At 36.0% G+C, this 20,058-nt stretch overlaps 1 protein-coding gene across 2 annotated transcripts in view; it reads right to left on the reverse strand.

The window, feature by feature from the left end:
* LOC121414468 (syntaxin-binding protein 5-like) overlaps nt 1-20,058 on the reverse strand; it is a 66,740-nt gene that overhangs the window by 17,599 nt on the left and 29,083 nt on the right. Inside the window, exons 10-18 of one of the 2 annotated variants that reach the window (XM_041607651.1) lie at nt 18,895-18,962; nt 18,606-18,646; nt 18,084-18,289; nt 17,188-17,603; nt 15,736-15,970; nt 14,921-15,032; nt 4,993-5,376; nt 1,983-2,099; nt 974-1,096 (exon numbers count right to left, since the gene is read on the reverse strand). In XM_041607651.1, coding sequence (XP_041463585.1) covers nt 974-1,096; nt 1,983-2,099; nt 4,993-5,376; nt 14,921-15,032; nt 15,736-15,970; nt 17,188-17,603; nt 18,084-18,289; nt 18,606-18,646; nt 18,895-18,962 — 1,702 coding nt within the window. The remainder of the gene's footprint in view (nt 1-973; nt 1,097-1,982; nt 2,100-4,992; nt 5,377-14,920; nt 15,033-15,735; nt 15,971-17,187; nt 17,604-18,083; nt 18,290-18,605; nt 18,647-18,894; nt 18,963-20,058) is intronic. The other variant, XM_041607652.1, reaches the window with a different exon arrangement.

Raw genomic sequence — 20,058 nt, forward strand, 5'->3', positions numbered from 1 at the left:
TCAATTCAGACCCTGGACTGTTGAATGCCAAGCAGGGTAGCAGCAACTTCCGTCTTTTAACATCTTTTGGTCTGACGTGGCTGGGGTGTGAACTCCCGACCTCCCGGTTGTGAGACGGACTCTCTACCAACTGAGCCAACACACCGGTAGAAAATTATATCAATAAATTCTATCAAATTCTATGAAAGTTCAAGTTAATGTTAAGTAGTGGGGAGAGGTGTCAATTTATGGATTTAACTATTTTGTTCATCGATATAAAAAACTAGATAGAGCTCGTCTCATGTTGCCGCCCATCAACCTTGAAGCTACATGAAACGTACTCCATGACATGATTTGCAGTTTATGGGTACCTACCAACATGTAAGAAACAACCCGCAAACGCAAGCGAAGAAAGTATGGGCACTTGAACTTTTGGAGTACTTTTAAGTGTTTCCGGAGGTCTCAAACAGGCGCGTTGTTGCTTTATCTGATTTTATGATATCAATTACTTTTATTAGCTAGAATGAAAATTGACTACATATTGATGTTAGATCATAAACAGAAACAACAAACATTCCAGTATATAAGAATATAAGGACAACTCAGGTGGGTGTTTCATAAAGCTGTTCGTAAGTTAAGAGCGACTTCAAGAACGACTGGTAATCCTTTCTTGTAGTACATTCATTGGCGCGTTTAGCACGTAAGAAAGGATCACCAGTTGTTCTTAAAGTCACTCTTAACTTACGAACAGTTTTATGAAACGGCCCCCAGGTGTATGATGGTTCATTTCAAGTAAATCCTAAAAATAGATATATATTTCTGCGAGTCTCATTAATGACTTGGTCAGTTTTTCATTCATTTTGGACACTTTTGGGAGGAATTCGGGATCATAATTTAAACACAAGTTGGGCTCAGCTTGTACAAGCAACGGCAAACCAAATAATGATGATTATTATATACTAGAATTCATCAAGGAGAATGGAGACTTGCTTACCACTTGGTGTGACGATGACCGGTTGGGATAGCCTTTGTTCACCAGGAGGTGGAAGATTTACAACAATACCAAGCACTGAACCTAGAGTAGTTCCTACCCATAGACATGGACAAGTCACAGATTCTAAAAAAAAAAAAGAAGACGCAAGCCATGTAGTTTCATTTGAGATCTTTGGTCTCTAATTGTGAGGTGGTTAATTTGAAAGATGAGAGGAGTTAACAGAAAATCCTGATCATCTGCATTATTTTAAAGGGTTGACTGAACTTTGTGTAATCTCTCATTGACTGTGTGTTATAAATACATAGTCTTAAAATATATACGTTTTCAGATATCTACTTATACTGCATAGAATAATTTGACCTATTATTGTTTTTGTACATAGACAAACTAAAATGTTTTGAGAGGAAAAGTAATTGTTTTGCTACTTGGTAACATAATTATTGTGGAATATATGTATTGAGTAGTTAATTAGCATGTTATCATTCAAGTGGGTCTATACTGCTAGACTACACTAGCATTATGGATCAGGAAATGTGCCCACAATGAGTAGTTGAGGACTTGAGATGGCGCTATTGGTTCGTTTCTGCTTTAAAAGACAAAGGAAAGTTATCATTTCAACTTACCTATCTCATCAATTTACTTACTGAATTGCCAATTTGAGACTTGCGTAGACTTAGTGATCTTATTTACTATTATTAACTTCCTTATTCCCGGTCCAATCTCTTTTAAACTTTCACCCTTCTTGTTTACTTTAATTTTCTTTCACCATTCATACAATCATTTTTACTACCCAGGTAATATTCCCTTTTGATTGACAATGTGAGGTTCACGAAATTGGGCTTAGATTGTCTTCAAAATAATTGAATCTTTGTAAATTATTTGAAATAAAGTACAATCAGAGCCTTTTTACAAAAAGAATCCAATCACACAGAAATATTTCAGTAGTTTTAAACTGCTATTGCTAAATTATCATTGTAACAATTTTTATGAAACGGGGACCTGGACTCACCTTCTTTTCTTGTGTAGGACTCTGAAAATATAAGATTCTGGACTCCTTCCCTAGTCTCCTTCTCCAGGCTCGACATGCTGGAGCTCCGTGAGCGTGTGAATGAGCCCTCACTACGATCTGCATATGAAACACCGGGGAAAGGAGACTAAGCACACAAGATGGTATGTGTGTGTGTGTGTAACGTGTGGAGAAAAAAACAAATCATAACAACTGGAGGCAAAAGAATGGTCCTCGTTTAGATCTATTCAACGGAAGACGTCTAATAAAAAAAACTAATGAAGTCTAATAAAAAAAATGTTTCAGGTTCAAGTGAATGATGTGGTATATTCAACTAAAACCAACATAACTGGTTCACAATATAAAACAATGTTATCTTTCACATATTCATTTAAATTTACCGTATGCTCCTTGAGAATTTGACGTGTGAAGCCACCTGTTCTGTATGTCATGTATACAAGACGGGTTATCTTTGTCAAACCTCTGCATTATAACGACCCCTCCACAAATTAAGACTATTGAATTTTAATGTGTTACTTATGATATGTGTTATGTGTAAATTAATTACTATATATATAAATAAACAAATAAATTCTTAATATACATTACATGTACACATATTATTTAATGATGTTGCAGAGTTGTAGATATATTTTTATGTTGTTGTTTAGTTTACGAAAATGAGATATTGGTAATGACAGCTATCTCTTGCATTCTTTAAAATTGTAATTTTGTTTAATGAATAATATATTTTGTTGATATGATTGATCTAATGCTTGTTGTTGGGTAACTGAGACTATGTGACTGAACAACTTTCTATCTCATTTTGGTAGCAGCAGTGGGATGTGTCTTGTTGGGTGACTAAGATGATGTGACTGAACAACTCTCTATCTCATTTTGGTGGCAGCAGTTGGTTATTGTTGTTGGGTAACTGAGACTATGTGACTGAACAACTTTCTATATCATTTTGGTAGCAGCAGTGGGATGTGTCTTGTTGGGTGACTAAGATGATGTGACTGAACAACTCTCTATCTCATTTTGGTGGCAGCAGTGGGATATTGTTGTTGGGTAACTGAGACTATGTGACTGGACAACTTTCTATCCCATTTTGGTAGCAGCAGTGGGATGTGTCTTGTTGGGTGACTAAGATGATGTGACTGAACAACTCTCTATCTCATTTTGGTGGCAGCAGTGGGATATTGCTGTTGGGTAACTGAGACTATGTGACTGAACAACTTTCTATATCATTTTGGTAGCAGCAGTGGGATGTGTCTTGTTGGGTGACAAAGATGATGTGACTGAACAACTCTCTTTCTCATTTTGTTGGCAGCAGTGGGATATTGTTGTTGGGTAACTGAGACTATGCGACTGAACAACTTTCTATCTCATTTTGGTAGCAGCAAATGGGATGTGTATTGTTGGGTAAATGAGACTATGTGACTGTACAACTCTCTATCTCATTTTGGTGGCAGCAGTGGGATGTGTCTTGTTGGGTGACTAAGACTATGTGACTGAACAAATATCTCATTTTGGTGGCAGCAGTGGGATATGTCTTTTTAGGTAACTGAGGATATGAAACTGAACAACTCTCTATCTTATTTTCGTGGTAGCAGAGGGATGTGTCTTGTTGGGTTACTAAGACTATGAGAACAAATATCTCTCAATCTCATTTGGTGGCATAGGTGGGATATATGTTGTTGGGTAACTGAGACTAAGTGACTGAATAAATCATTTAGATGGCAGCAGTGGGATGTGTATTGCTGGGTAACTGAGACTAAGAGACTCAATAACTTTCTACCCCATTGTGGTGGCAGCAGTAGGATATATTTTGTTGGGTCACTGAGACTACGTGACTGAACAACTCTCTACCTCATTTTGGTGGCAGCAGTAGGATATGTTTTGTGGGATTATTTATTGAATGATTTATATTGAATGTTTTTCTCTCTGCTTAGTCACTTGCCCTGCAGGTCTGTGCATTACTGGTTGCAAAGACTAACCTCCGTGTATGGGCACTGTCCTAACACATTTGCAAACTACTTTATTTGTGTAATATTGCATATTTTTGGGAGAAATGATACTTTTGGGTAATTAATGTTTTGAAAGTCATGCAAGAAATGGAAAATACCACAACCTTGAATATGGCCTGCAATAAATGTATATCCTATGATTAAATACTATTACTTTCCATGCAAACATTGACTATATAAATACATACACAATATCGACAATATATACTCCACGTTATTCTAAATAGAACTATGCCACTGCAACCAAGCCTGCTTGCTAAATTTAAAAATATTTCAAATTACCTACATCTAAATTCATTTTCATGCAATGCTGATTTGAAGATGGGGCAATACTATATACTGATAACTACAACTTCAGCCATTCTGTCGCAAATAAATCAATTTCTACACACTTTTAACAGAGGTTAAAATTGCAACACATCATAACCATTTCAGTATACAATAAATCTGAGGCTTGCATATTACACTACACATTATTTCAAGTCAAGTTGATTAACAAAAACTGCATTGACCATGCCCCAAATCACGGCAAAATCCATCTTTGTTTTTATGGCTCACTTCATTTCATCATTAGAAAAATTAAGTTGATTTTGCAAGCAGCAAGTCAATTAATTAATATTTTTCTTAAAAAAAGATATGCAATTTCAGGTATTCAATCTTAAGAAAAGATACCTGATTTCTCTAAATTGATAGATTATTTGACAGGTCTAAAAGATATATATGAGTTGGAATGATAGAATTGAAAATATAAAATATACATGAAAGAAACCGTTATTTTGCATCATCTTATAATCATCTTAAAAAGCAACCTTTTTTAAGAGTGAACTCAAATGCCTCACCATCCTTTCATATGAATAGAGTAATGGTGAAAAAAAACTCTTCTGGGAAATTTGAAGGGAAAATGACAGTTCCCTCTAAGCCCTCCCCCCAGAATACTCTTTAAAGATGTAAACCCACGTTGAAGAGAGAGATATTGCTACACTCACGCTTGCCACTTATGCTTGCTACGACAGACTCAACCAGAAGACGAAACCGGGGTACAGATGACTTTTTGTGACATGCATCGGACTGAGGGGGCGGGTCACCACTAGATTGGTTGGTTTGGGAAAGGGCGGGGTTCGAAGATAAGGAATTGGAAGAAGAGGAACGGGTCGTGGTCGAGGAGAAAGAATTGGTGGCAGAGACCGGTTTGTGTGCGGGCTCGCTGGTGGTGGTGGGGGTGGATGGGGAGGTGTTGGGAGGAGGGGGGCGGGGTGGAGGGGGTCGAGGAGGGGGTTGTTTGGGAGGTTGGGGCGGGGTAGAGGGGCAAGGTGATGTTTGATGGGGGTCAGCGGGGTGTTCAGGGTGGCTGACACCATTGACTTTGGGAGCTGGAGGGGAAAAGAACAAATATGATACCAAACATGACAAGATCAACAAAGACCACCCAATATAACAAACAACACAAAACAAATAAAACATCACCAAAAATGATAGACAAAACACAAACATGAAAGTACGAGGTGATACAATGAATGAATGAGGAATGAATGACAAATTTGGTGTTGGAAATGGAATTGGTGTTTGTGATGAAATGAGCAAGGGAAAGGGGGGTGGGGTGCCAAATAAAAGATGGAAAAGAAAGAAGGAAACAAAAAAATATATATCCATGTAGTAAATATTGGTAGAAGCTCGACAATCAACACTGTATAAATGAGAATATAAATAAGTGAATAAAAACATACAAATGCAAGTATCACCAAGTTGAAAGAAATGTTAGCAGTGATCACAGCAAAATTGATACAAGCCAAAAGATTTTAATCGTGAAAATTAGTGATTATGAAAAAACTTTCAATTCCTTTTAAAAAGTTATATCTAATCTAGAAGTTCTAGAGAAAGAATAGCTGTATTTCAAAGAAAAACATTTGAGGACTTTTTTATCAATGTAAATTCAATCTCCTGACAAACATTAGCCAAAACAGATTTTGATAACATATTTTCATGCACCTTAATAGCACGGCTAGGTTAAAAGTTCATTTTATTTTTTATCTATCATACAAACAGCAAATGATATATCTTTTACAAATCAAATTAATCAATAAAAGTAATGTGTTCTCTAGAAGTTCTACTTGAGGTTAATCTCACATGCAAACAGTAATGAAAAAAAAAGAATTCTAACTACTAAAAGCATTACCTATCTATATTGCTCAAAATGCATGTTTGTGCTTTTTAATCAGTTGCAGGCCATTAATTCAAACTAAAGCCAAAATGCAAGGATTTAAATCAAGCAAGCAAGCAAGAAGCAATATGAGGTAACTTATTATTAAAAAAGAGGTATCAAAATGAAATTAGAAAAAAAAGGATGGAGAAAGGCACAACACATGATGCAATATATTATTTTCTGCTTAAACACAAAGTAGGTTGTATCCTGCATAAAGTTATAATGATTTGTTTATTTAAGTAACCCATCGATTATACAGACACATGTACTTATAATCATTTTGTGGAGTTATCAAAAGTTGACAGGCTGTTGTATAATGTGTTATTGCAGAGTACTGAGTTTTGATAACAATACATTTTTGAATTCTGTATCATAAATCAGACAACACATTTTGAGAAGGGTTAGAAAACTACTAATCTATGCAATATACTTTTTGATATAGAATAATGTGAACAGGTGTACGCATCTGCCTGCAACTTTTCAACTGTTTCAACTTTTGGGTTTCTATATCCCTCTTGAATTTAAAATGTGTGTTCTTATTAGGGGTTAGGGTTATCTCTTATCTTTACCCATAATTCATCCATATAGTTTTACATTATCTATATCACATATTGTTTTCGATCACTCACGTCGCATGCTACACCCCTTTATATTACAAGTAATTTATCATTATTTAGTTATTAATATATATTGTAAATCAATCATTGGAATTGGGAGAGGAGGCTTCATGCCACAGTAATTCAGTTAATTTTTTTTTCTCTCCCTGGCATTCCAATGGTTTATATTTCTTATTTTGTATTGTTTATATTGAAATGTATTTTTGCAATATTTGCCGAATATATAATAATAATTATAACTTTCAAGAAGTTATGTATGAGTACTTATTTTAAGACTTATTCAAGTTGATTTTTATGGAGAATTCAATATAAAAAAAATACTGACAATTTCAGAGAGAGAAGAATAAGTCGAACGATGAAGGAAATTGAATTTTCATCTTTTTTTCAAATTATTTGAGCAAAGCCAAATGTAGCGATGAAGCTTTTTAATAATGCATATTTCTAAAATGGCTAAATGCTACAATTTCCAATCAGGATAAAATTTTATCTTATTTTAATGATTTCTACTTATATAAGTTGCCTGTTCTTGAAAAAGGAGTTAATGTACTTCATAAGCAGATAATACACACATGTATGTAAGGCATTTTAGCTGCTAATAAAAAGCTGTGTTTTGCACCTCTCCTTAACTCAAATTGCAGTTGGCAATAGTTGGCTATATTGCCTTCTTCTGGGACTTCCCTATATACGATGTACAAATGAAAGGGTAACATTCTGTCATATTGCACAATTTTTTAGCATTATAATGACATTTCATCAGTAATTATCAAGCATGTACCACATGTTCCTAACTTTGTAATGCACGATATTTAAAAAATTCACTATTAAATAGGAAAATTTTACATTTCCACTTGCAGAAAATGCTCGAAGGATTTCAGCTCATAAGTATTAGTAAACGGAAAATAAACATGGAAGTATTTTGGTAAATGTTTCTATTGTTGATATTTTACGGTGTGTGCATGATATAGTTAGCCTTAATTTTTCACGGCACTTTTCTGATTTTTTTCCCCCCAAGAAACAATGAAACACATTTAGCGCACAAGTTTCATCTTTAATGCAGTAGGCTTGATAATATATAGATATGAATGAAATAAGTAAATGGTATTTCACTTGCCAAATAGACTTTGGACTTGACAATATGATTACAAATGTAATTCTTAATAAGAAAGCAGACTGTTGATGAAGTGTATGTATAAATTGCATGATACCTGGCTTCTGTTGAATTAACTGTTATTTTTTTGTTCTTTTTGTTAATTGTAATTTGCAAAGCCATGTGCATGTATTTGTTGTTAGAATATTTGTTATCATACGATAGAATTTAGTACAACTTAGTTTTGTTAGATGCCATGAAGAATGTTAATGTCAAAATTTCCCAAACAACAAATTAGTGCATAAGGTATTAGATAAACAAACCAAATCAATGATTTGATCAAAAACAAACATACAAAAAATCTGAAATCAATACCAAAATTAAGATGCAAAAGGATGTAAGTATATAACAAAATAATTGTCTATTCCTTTTGCAATTGAACTGCAAACAAACTATTTTAAAATACACTTTGGAAATAGGAATAACTAATCTTTAATGGATATTTAAGGTAAGAAATAAACAATTTCATATTATATTACAAATTATAACCTGTTAGATTGTTAAAGACATATGATCTTAAGTGAACATTATAAATCTGAAGTGTCTGAGACATGTTTTGAAATGTTAACATCAAATATTTTGCTTAAATTGCGGGCAGAACAGTGTTTTACAAGTTCTTTAGTTTTATTTGGGTTATACCACACAAAAATTGTCATGATTATTATAAAGGTTACACAGATTTATCACTTTTAGTGTTCACTTAAAAATCATATCTTGCAAAACAATGAAAAGGAGATTTTAAAAAATCATCATAAATTCAAAAGTGCATTGTTATTTGGAAATGGGAAGTGTTTCTTAAAAGCTGTTCATACGGTAATGAATTCATATAAACAACTTGGTTATGGAAAGCCGAAATGAGAGTCATTTGAAATAAAATATTTCAACTAAATTTGTAATATCACCTATGACTAAGACTTGTTATTTGTTTGGGACCATTCTAAAGCAATGTATAATTTTAAAATATTTCAAAAAGAGGTCTAAAATAAATTGTGATTTTCAGAAAATATGGTCACATTTTGTTTGATTAAATATCAAGAGAATTGAGCATCTCATATTGGCACTTCATAGACAAGTAGGTCATAAGATCAAGCACTGAACAGCTTTGTGAAACCACCCCCAGGAAATAGAAAACAGATTGTTTATGCCATGTAATTTCATGTGAAGCCTTTCATATCACAAGTGCATTGGTAATGAGTATCAAATGGCAGTACATGTGTGATAAGCTGATGCCATTTTTGATTGATCCCGGAAAATAATAAATCACAATATGGAATATAAATTTTGTCATCCCGTCATGAACTCAAACAGGGTGAAGAGGCGTCCAGGGTCTCGTAACACAAAGATTAGTGATTGATCGTACGCTTGATTTTTCACGATTGATTGTACATTGTAGTCAATGGAATCAATCATAGAAAAATGTTCTACGAACATTGCTAAATTTTTTTGTTACCGGCCCCAGAATCTGACATGAAACATGCTCTCCTCCAACTTGAAAGTCCAGATGATGGATTTATTTCCATATATTGATTCAATGCAGATATGAGTATTTACTGATTTTACAGTAAAGTTTTATTTTCATATCTAGTTCCTTTGAAGACCAACAAATCTTTTCGAAAAGTTCATATACCAGAAAATATGGATGGGGAGAAGGGTATCTTGCCTTTAAAAGGTAAAAAAAAACCCTCAATAGCTGAAAAAAGAGCACAAGTGAATTGTTCCTGTTTTTTCATATTAACAGCGAGTCAATGGAATATATCCTCTTTTAGAACTTCACTGATAGTGGCATTAAAAGGCGTTAGGCTACATCATGAGAAAACATGGCATGTAAAAGAATGTAAAGACTATTAAAGAGTAAAAATGTAAGAAAATTCGAATCTTCAAGAATATACTGAAGTATTTAAAACATGTATATAAACTTCATCTTAAGTAGAAAAGATACAGAGATTTCAACATATAAAATTCACAAGCCAAGAAAAAAACAACAACAGAAAGACACAAATTCATAGCAGTGCAGTGCAAGCATACATACTCTACAGGAATCGGAGGTCAAATGGGGATGGAGGTCAAAGGTCAGAGGTCGGGAGGTCAATGCCCTCTTATGCAGGACAAAGGTCATCATGCTAGCCTCATTCCCAGGCGCAGGCAAATCTTGCTGAACGGAGGAAACGATACCATATTTGCTGAGTTTCTTGAGAGAGAAAGCCCTACGTAAAAGAACGATCTTTCGCAAACGTGTTGCTGTATTTGGGTAAAAATCAACCGGGGGGGACTCCGTATTAAAAGTGGACGAGAGAGTGGAGAACACTGGATGATGGATGGAATTTTGAAAATGGGAAGAGAAGAGACGGCCAAAGAAATTCTGAATGGTTTTTTAGTCCAGAAATGGTGTAGACTATCTAGTTTCCTATATATGTACATGAAGCATGCATTTTTTAATGGTTAGATGAAAAGAAATATAATCCTTATTATTTTATTCGTTTTTATTCTATTGATATATATACCTTTTCTTTAGTAAACTTTCACCAACATAAGGAGAACCCCCAAACATGCGGGTAACTTGATGTCTGTTCCGGGCAATGAACCAAGTTTAAAATGGATAAAGTAAAATTCAAGACTAATCCATGAGAATCCTTTGATTTCTAACTAAACTTAAAATTTATCATAATTGATGGGATGTTTTTGTAAAAAGCCCCTTCCCCCAAAAAAAAAACAGGCTGGAGAAATTTTGATTTTAATGAAATAAGGGCAAATATGCACAAATTAAAATGGAAGTATGAATATGTAGGATAGCGGGGGAAACCATTGCTAGTTTGTTGCATACAAGTACATGTAGTTGAATAATATATAGGTACATGTAAATAGGTACATCAAATACTTGAAATATACTTCAAGAAATTGGCAAAGCGTCAAAGTTTTAAACAGTAGAATATATATACATGTATGTCCAGTTTGGTGGGTACATGCATAAATATTTGAATTGAGGAAGCATGTTTGTTGTTACTGATACAGTTATGGGAACGGGGGAAGGGTACATATGGGGGCAGATTCTAATGCAAAGCTTGAGATTAGTACGCAGGTATGGAAAGAATGTTAAAATTAGAAAGGCAGTGGAGTCAGAGTGAATTAAAAATCTATAAATGTAAATAGCAAAGGTGTTTTGTTTGAATCTAGGCTATGACGTAGATGACTACAAGTGACGGCTACTTGCTTTGAGCGTATTCAAGCGAAATTAGTGCGGTTTTAGTCTGAGTAAGGAGAATATCATGAAAGAAATGCTGGAAGGGATATTAAAGTTTTAACGGAAAAAGAAACATAAGTTTTGGTGAAAAGGAAAGAAAAAGATAAGGTTCTTTTAACGAAAAAAGAGAATGTCCACGAATCGAAGAAGGCATTTCTTAGCATGAAATGTACATGTATATCAATCAAGAAAGTGCGCAGGAAAGTACTATGAATTGTCCTATCCACATACCATCAATATATGAAATATAGGAGGATATTATTGGGAAACGATGCTTCAACCGAAATATAACCACCTATGTGTGGGGAAAACATTCTTTTTTTCACTTTAAAATCTTTAAAAATATTTGCAGTCAAAGAGACATTTTTCGTTGAGAAATATGCTATCGGACTTAGAACAAGGATTTCATTACTGTTCATTTATTTCATATTATATACATCGCCAATTGAGGATTTCTTCAAGCCAAATGCTCAGCAAATCTTATCAGATACATGTAGCACTGAATCAGAAAATTGGCTCAGTGGTTAGACCGTCTGCACAACTACTGGAAGGTCATGGGTTTGAATCTGCAAAAGACTTTTAAAAGAAATTTTACCTACCAGTACTCCCTTTTTAACAGGTGCCTAGCAGTGCAAATGGAAAAAGGGAAGCTCCACACATAAAGCTACGTGAGGGCAAGTTTCATTTCAGTAAATTTTGCTTTTAACTACAGATGTGTGAGCTAACACTAGTAAAGCATTTCTATGTGTCTAATGGCACAACACATGTAACACCCATCTCTGTAACATCATCATCTTTTCTTAATGAAGGCTATAGGTGAACTCTCTAACAGATTTAGCTCTGAATACACTTTAAGACTGGTCCACGACCCAATTTTGGAACAAAATGAATGTTACTCATTTTCTTAAAATGTGAATGAAAATCCTCTTTTTATATGAGGCTCAAATTAACTACTAAGAAAAAAATAATTTTTTGGATGATTGCAAGCCTTTACTTTGGAGTAAAGGTCAAATAATTTGAAAATCATAGCCATACGATTGCTATGACATCATTATGACTAGTTGTTAAATGCGCTTTTATTCTACTAAAGGTGATAGCATAGTCACAGATTAAGTATTCGTGCGAGGGTTTAGAACATGACACAGTCAGATATTCCATGTTTCAATATTAGCATCAAATTCTACTGCGTTTCCCCCCCCCCCCCATTGGGTCGTAGACCAGTTGAAAGGTGTGCGGTGGCCTAAAAGAGAAAGATATTTCCTTTTGATCCCAGTACTTAAAAGTGATTTTATACCAAAAAGATGGGCAACATTATTAGGACTGGGGTATTTTGAGTTTGGATGCTTCAGAGAATTCTACCCATATATCTTACATCCCACGTTTCACCATCAAGGGCCCGTTGCAGAAAGAGTTGCGTTTAAACGCAAGTCAAAAAATCAATCGCAAGTCCCAAATGCGCGCTGTTGATTGGTTGAAAATCAAGTTGCGCATGATTTTTAGAGTTGCGATTGATTGCAACTCTTTCTGCAACGGGCCCCAGGTGTTTTATTACACAATCTTTCATTTCATCAGAAAATTGACACAAAACTTGAAAAATCAACTCAAAATTCAGCAAAATCTTGGGCAAATTTTAAGGTTCACATAAACTCTGGAGGGCAGATTCAGAAAAAAAAATATCAAGGGTAATTTTGTTAGGAGCTTGAATATTATGCATTTAGCATCAGGACTTAAAATTGGCATCTAGAAATCTTTAGACTCTATAGACATTCTTTTAGAAAATTATTCGGAAAGGAATTGCTTTTTTGAGTAAATGAATATTCATAGCTCACAATATAATGGGATAAATGTCCAAAGGAAAACAGCCTGGAGCAATACCTCCTCAAAACGTCTTATAGGAATAAGAAAATACATCAAGGCCAAATATGGAATGGGATATTCTGCGTAATTCTGTCTCAATTTTTGAAGATTAAGCATCGGATCAAGTATGAATATACTTATCTTTTGGAATTTCCCTTTGCAGATTAAATGCAGCCGTATGCCGACAAGAATAGAAGGGTTTTGAGAAAAAGGGATGATGCTAATCCAATTCAGGATTAGCTGAGCTGGAACATGATGGAAATGAGGCTTTAAGAATCGACAGGCAAATATGCAGGAGAATCTTTCCCCGAGGCATGACTTGAAATGAATATAAATGAACCCAGATATTATTTTAGATTTAGTTAACTTTTGCATGATGCAAATGAAAATTTGCTAAAAGTCATGCTTTGGCCACAGTAGAGGTACACTGCATTTTAAAGATCTAATATGAATATATAAGAAGTGAATTTTTTTTTTAAAAATGTGTCATAGGTCGTAATCGCAGCAATTGAATTGAGAAAACTTAGTGAACAAGTAAGAAAGGTGTGAATATGAAAATTTCTAGCAATGTTGAAGTGAAAAGATTTGATGGTTAAGAAACTATTTTATGAGCTATATCTACTCAGCGAGTTGAACTGACAAAGCAAGGAAAATAGTTCTTGAGGGTACCAAAGGCATAAACATCTTTCATTTTCCTTGTCGGAAAATTGAGATGAGATGAAAATTGTTATGATAAACAAGAGGCTTTTAAAAGCTAAAGCTGCTTTTAGAAACAGGTCTTTTTTTTAAGTTTTTTTTTTAACAGGCAGAGTAAGAAAGAACAATAGAGATTGTAGACTATTTTGGAAAGAAAAACATGATTCTATGAAAAATATCTACTTGATAAATTTGAATTGAAAGAAAACAAAGGAAAGAAAAATAAAGGAAATGAAAGATGGTGGACTATTAATTCAAACAAGGAAGGCATTTCATGAAAAGTATCTACTCAAAAAGTTTGAAGAAATTATAGAAAAGGAAATGAAAAACATCGGACTATTATTGAATGAAAAAGGCAATTTATGAATGATATCTACTTGATTATTCATATAAAATACTGGAAAGGAAAGGAAGTATAGCAGAATTTTCAATAGTGAAATGAAAGATAGTGGACTATTTTTGAATGAAAAAGGCAATTTATTAATGATATCTATTTGATGAGTTACAGCTTAAAGAAAATAACAGACATGAAAGGAAAGATAGTGGAAACTTTATTCATGAAAAAGGCATTTTATGTCTCTTATATACTTGACATACAGTGTATTTGAGTTGAAAGAAGAAAAAAGATAAGAAAATTAAAGAAAGGAAAGGAAAGAGAATGGAATATTTATTCATCTACTCTCATCTACTTGATAAGTTTGAGTTTAAAGAAAATTAAGGAAAAGAAGATAAAATAATGAAAAGGAAAGGTAATGGACTATTTATCAATGAAAAAGGCAATTTATGAATCATATTTACTTCATAAATTTTAGTTTAAAGAAAATAATGGAAAGGAAAGATAGTGAACTATTTATGAACGAAAAAGCCAGCTTATGAATCATATTCACTTGATGATTTAGAATTGAAGGAATATGAAGGAAAGCTTTAAGGATGGAGAAATGAAAGTGAAATGGAAGGACAGGGATAGGGTAACGTGTTGGTTTGTTAGGGCACTAACTCAGGAAGCCACCCATGCAGCTCATGGTACTATCGGAGCTACCTCCTCCCATGGATCCTCCGCTGCCTCCACCTCCTCCTCCTCCATCCCCATTGGGTCCTCCGGTGTCGGAGACGGTGGACTGCGTCTTGGCCATCATCTTGCGACAGCCTTGGGACTTACTGCGCCGGAGCTGAGACGGGTCGTGGTTGTTGCGGGGCTTGACTCCGCCGCTGCCTCCGCCGCCGCCGCCCCGCATCGCACTGTTGCCGGTCGGGCTGATGCATACTCCGTTCTGGGGCGGGGTAAAGAAAGGATGAGTGAGAAAGAGAGAGATAGAGAGCATGAGAGAGAGAGAGCGAGAGAAGTGAGAGAAAGAGAGGAGTGAGAGAAAGAGAGGAGTGAGAAAAAGAGAGGAAAACAGAAAAAGATAGATTAGTGAACAAAGAAAAAAAGGATTTGTGGGTTATCCATATCTTTATAAAGATCCACACAAAATATACGAAATGCAATAAGTATGAATTCAAACACAACTAAATAATTTGGCATATTCAATAAAAGCCAGAGGCTGGACAAGGATGACTCCGATGACATCAAAGTCAGAAATATCCGACACAAACATAACACCAAGAATTCTTTAACAACAGAAAAATAAAATCCTCTTCCTCAAAAAACCAACCAGAGGTTGTGCTTTTTGGAGAATTTTGTATTGATAACCGTTCTTTAAAACGCTAAATATGACAATAGAATCATCAAGGATTTACATACATGCAAATTACACAATGCAAATTTTCCCGCTCACAAGGTCTACAAGGGCCGTCTATCATTTTTCTGAAAATGCCAAAGACAAAGTATACTTGTGCTGCTACATGAATGGAAGGGGAATGAATTGACAAGTTTTGTTCATTTGAATCATATCATAAGTGTTTAGCCTTTTAGGGCAAATTCATGTCCTGAAATATCAAATCCCTTTTTGCATTTGAAAAATAATTCTTTACCGACTCTCCCGCCATGCTTGAGCCAACCGGTGACCTACACCTCTCCTGGTCCGACATGTACTGTTCCACAATGTCGCCGAGGCCCTGCGGCTGCGATTTGTTCTTCTTCGGAGATCTTGGGGTGCGCTGGTAAGGGTCTGCTGAGCCATACAGATCGGGCGTGCCCATGTTGAGTAGGCAGGTCCGTTGAAGGTAGTCGACAATTGCCAGCCCGTTGGTGGTCCCAAAAGCCAGTCTATGAGAGGATGAAGTCATGATTTTAATTCAAATTCATGAAAAGGGTTTTTGATTTAAAAATCTTTCCTGAGAAACAGATTAATTTTCAGTTTTCTATGAGCATATTTGATAGGCAACAATGGTATACATGTATATTGGCAAAGTTACAATTCCACAATTAGATCTATAGACCAATAGAGCAAAGCTGGTAATTGCACTACATGTATATTGTAACAACATCATCATCATCATGATCATCATTATCATCATCATCATCATCATCATTATCATCATCCTCCTCATCATCATTATCATCATCATCACCATCACCATCATCATTATCACCATCATCATTATCATCAACATCATCATCATCATCATCATCATCATCATTGTCATCACCATCATCAGTGTTTTTAATAACAAGGTTAACCCTATCTAGGCCGGGGGGGGCCTCGGAGGCCCCCCCCCTCAACAAATCGCGCGATATTTTCGCCGTGCGAAATTTTTTGACCGCGCCGCTCGCTGACTTTTTACTTTCAAGTCTTGCGCAACTTTTGAGACCAATTTTGCGTCACCCGGGTATGTGGTTCCGAAATTACGCAACAATATGTAAGTGCATGTCAGACCGAAAATTGCTCAAAAACGTGATTTCGTGTACAAAGTCAATGCAAATTGTGTTTTTAACCAAAATTCATAAATGTATGATTATTTTTAGTTTTGCTTGTCTAAATGTATCCATTTTATGCTTTTTATGATCACAGAAGAGTCCCCAACAAATTTCATTGAAAAAAACAATGAAAAACAAAAGGTCAAAAAACAAAGAAATACATAAGAAATTGCAAAAAACAATATAATACATAAGAAAACGATTTGATATCACAATTTTTTTCATGTACACTTGCTAAAGACACCACAAAGAGTTTCTATACCAAAAATTAGTACATTTGGAGCTTTATTTTGGGAGTTAGAGGAAAAAGTATGATTTCGCATACTAATTACGCATAAATTAGCATAATCACTTAATAACAATTCGCATGAAATAAATTACTATACGATCTTGTAGATTATGTCCCAGGCGACCCGCGTGCCAATTTTCGGCGCGATCGCGCGGTCGACGGCCGAGATCTTAGGGGGGGGCCTGGGAGGCCCCCCCCCGGCCATAGGAACTCCCAAAATACCCCGGCCTAGATAGGGTTAAGGGCCCTGAAATGAGACAAATAGGTATATACTCACAAGCCATAGGCCGAACTGATCTCCACGCAAGTGATGGTCGGAGGGGGTTCCCCGTCCACCCAGAGCAGCTGCACACATAGCGAGGGCTGGAAGCCCATCCCCCTCTTGTGGGCCCCGCCCTTCACCCTCAGGTTGGGCACGTTGTCCCTCAGCCCCTCCCCGCCCGTCTGATGGGAGTGGTGCTGGTGCTGCTGCTGATGCTGGTGGTGATGATGGGGGTGGTTGATGGGGCTGGGCGCGGGCGTGGTCGACGTCTGCTGGATGGGCGTGGAGGGGAGGGTCGCCGAGGCCACGCTGCTGGCACTCACCGTGCTGGTGTTGCGCTTGAGGGGTGCCGGTTGGATGGGCATAGGGGGCATCTCAGTCTCGGGCGTTTCGGGCTCCTCAGCCTCGTATACTATCGAGATCTCTAGTGTCTGAAAATTTTAGGAGCAAAACAATAAGAGTAAGCCCATTACAGAGCACAGTCTGCAAGAAGCCAGACAGGTATGTTTATGACATGACTTAATGCTTTATTGCATAAGATATAATTTTGAATGTTCTTGAATGCTCCTACAGATACAAACATAAACATTTTTCTCTCTCCATTTTTCTTCTCCCCTTATCTTTCACCTCTCTTTCTCCCCACTTTTCTCTGTCCCCCTCTTCTTAAAAACTTTTTTCTATTCTTTTCTGTCCGGAGGCCTGTTGCATAAAAAAAATCTCTGGCAATTTTTTTCCAGTGTTTTTCAAGGTGTTACTGTCAATGGCATAATTTTGTTTGCCAGAGTTTTTTTTTTATGGCAAGTTGTATGAAATGGACCACTAATGTGGTCTATTTCTTGCTTTCTCTCTTTCTCATCCACTATCTCTTTTTCTCATCTACTCTAGCTCTCTCTCTCATCTCATAAACTGACCGGTAGCTCAGTTGAAGCCTCCATCTTGCTGAAGCGGTAGAGGAGTAGATGACCGCTGGCTCCGGCCACACAGAGCATCCTACTCTCTGAGCAGAGCTTGACCAGCTGGATAGCGAAGGGGTCATCGTCCCCGTCCAGCGTCTTGGCTTGCTTGGCTTTCTCAAACACCTTGGCAGTCTTGAGTTTGTAGAGAACTTGGAGCATGACTAGAAGAGGAAACAAATCATTATCATCTATTATCATTATTTGTTTGGCAAACAGATTGAAACACAAGTAATATCACTGTCTTTTCAAAAGTATCTCATAGTGAGATATTTTTTCAGTAAATAAACTCCACGGTGTCTCTAGTTTTGCAGTTTGTATGGGTAATGCAAAGTTTAGTGAATAAGAGATTACCTTCATGGGTATTTGAAATCATCAATTTGATTCAATAAATGCAATTCAATATCATGTATACCTTATTTGGAAATATTATTCTCAATGAAATTTTATGACAAAAGATGAAATGCATTTTTTCCTTACCCTGTGATGCGTCCCAAAATTTGATTGAGCCATCTGCATGCCTGCAATACGAGAAGATAATAAAAGTGATAGTATTTATTTGAAAAAACAAAATCACCACCATCACTGTAATCATAAGATCACCATCATGGCCAAAATTGTGATCATTATCTAGATCAACATCATCAGCCGCAGCATCAACATCGTTGTAATCATCATCATCATCGTCATCGTCATCATCATCATCATCATCATCATTCTCATCATCATCATCATTCTCACCATCCTCATCTTTCATCAATGGCCTTACCCTGTAATGATGATTTCTTGATCACTGCTGCCACCAGACCCCCACTCTCCTCCTTTCACTGGCCAATTCTGTTTGACAACAAAAAGAAAAACAGAACAGTAATCAAACTTATAACAATTACAGTCAAACCTGCTTTTAGAACACTTGCTTTATTTTCTAATTCTATACCAAGAAAGTAGGAGAGGTTCGATCTCACTGTTTTTTTTTAAGTGAAAGATAAACTACATGGCCCGTATTCTGAAGTCGGGTTTGATTCAAACTCGGGTGTAAAGTTGTGGTTTAAGTATCGGAAGCCTAAAGCATCAAAATTTTTATTAAGTTGTATGTGTCTTATGTTTACTGTGCTCTTTCCAGATTCATCGATGGTGAAAACAATCATCTATTTATACTTCCGAGACAATTATGAATGATTTGAGAGCCAAATGAGCTGAAATATGATATCTCTACTGTTAATGATTTATTTAACAATTGGCTATCCATACTTAAACCACTACTTTAAACCTGAGTTTAATATAAACCTGCTATCAGAATGTGGGTTTTGAATGGGTTCCATGACATTTAATCTGGCTACAATTGCTCTGATGGAAAATCTGTACGTTAAGCCAAATGCAGAACCTAACCTCCAAAACTAAACAATCCCTTATTCTTATCTTTACATTCTGAACCAAAAACTCTAATACCATCCTAACTCTAACCCTCTGCTCTCTGAGATGTTAAGACTGGAGCAAATGTTGGAGGAAGCATGCATTGTTTCACCTTTGAATGATTCTCAGGGGTCTGCTATGATTCTGCTAATCACCCTTACACAGCAAAAACTGTGGTGTTAACCAGTGTACATAGAGGACCACACCAGTCATTTTACACCTGTGTTAAATTGGTGGAGTTAGTTTTACATCTATAGGTGATATTACAACACCTTTTGTTGTTACATTTACACTCTTTGGTGTTATGTTTAATCTCATAGGGTGTAATTCTAACACCTCAGGTGTGTGGTCCTCTATTTACACCAATTGGTGTCAGTTTTAACACCGCAGTTTTTACAGTGTAGGGTGGACCATTTCAAGGATCTGCTGCACAAGGATTTTAAATGACTTCCCAACATAGCGACAGTTCTAAAATTTAACAAGTGGAATGCCTCTGGCCGTCTCACCTGCATCACGCGGT

The sequence above is a fragment of the Lytechinus variegatus genome, chromosome 4, assembly GCF_018143015.1.
Source record: "Lytechinus variegatus isolate NC3 chromosome 4, Lvar_3.0, whole genome shotgun sequence".
NCBI lineage: Eukaryota > Metazoa > Echinodermata > Echinoidea > Temnopleuroida > Toxopneustidae > Lytechinus > Lytechinus variegatus.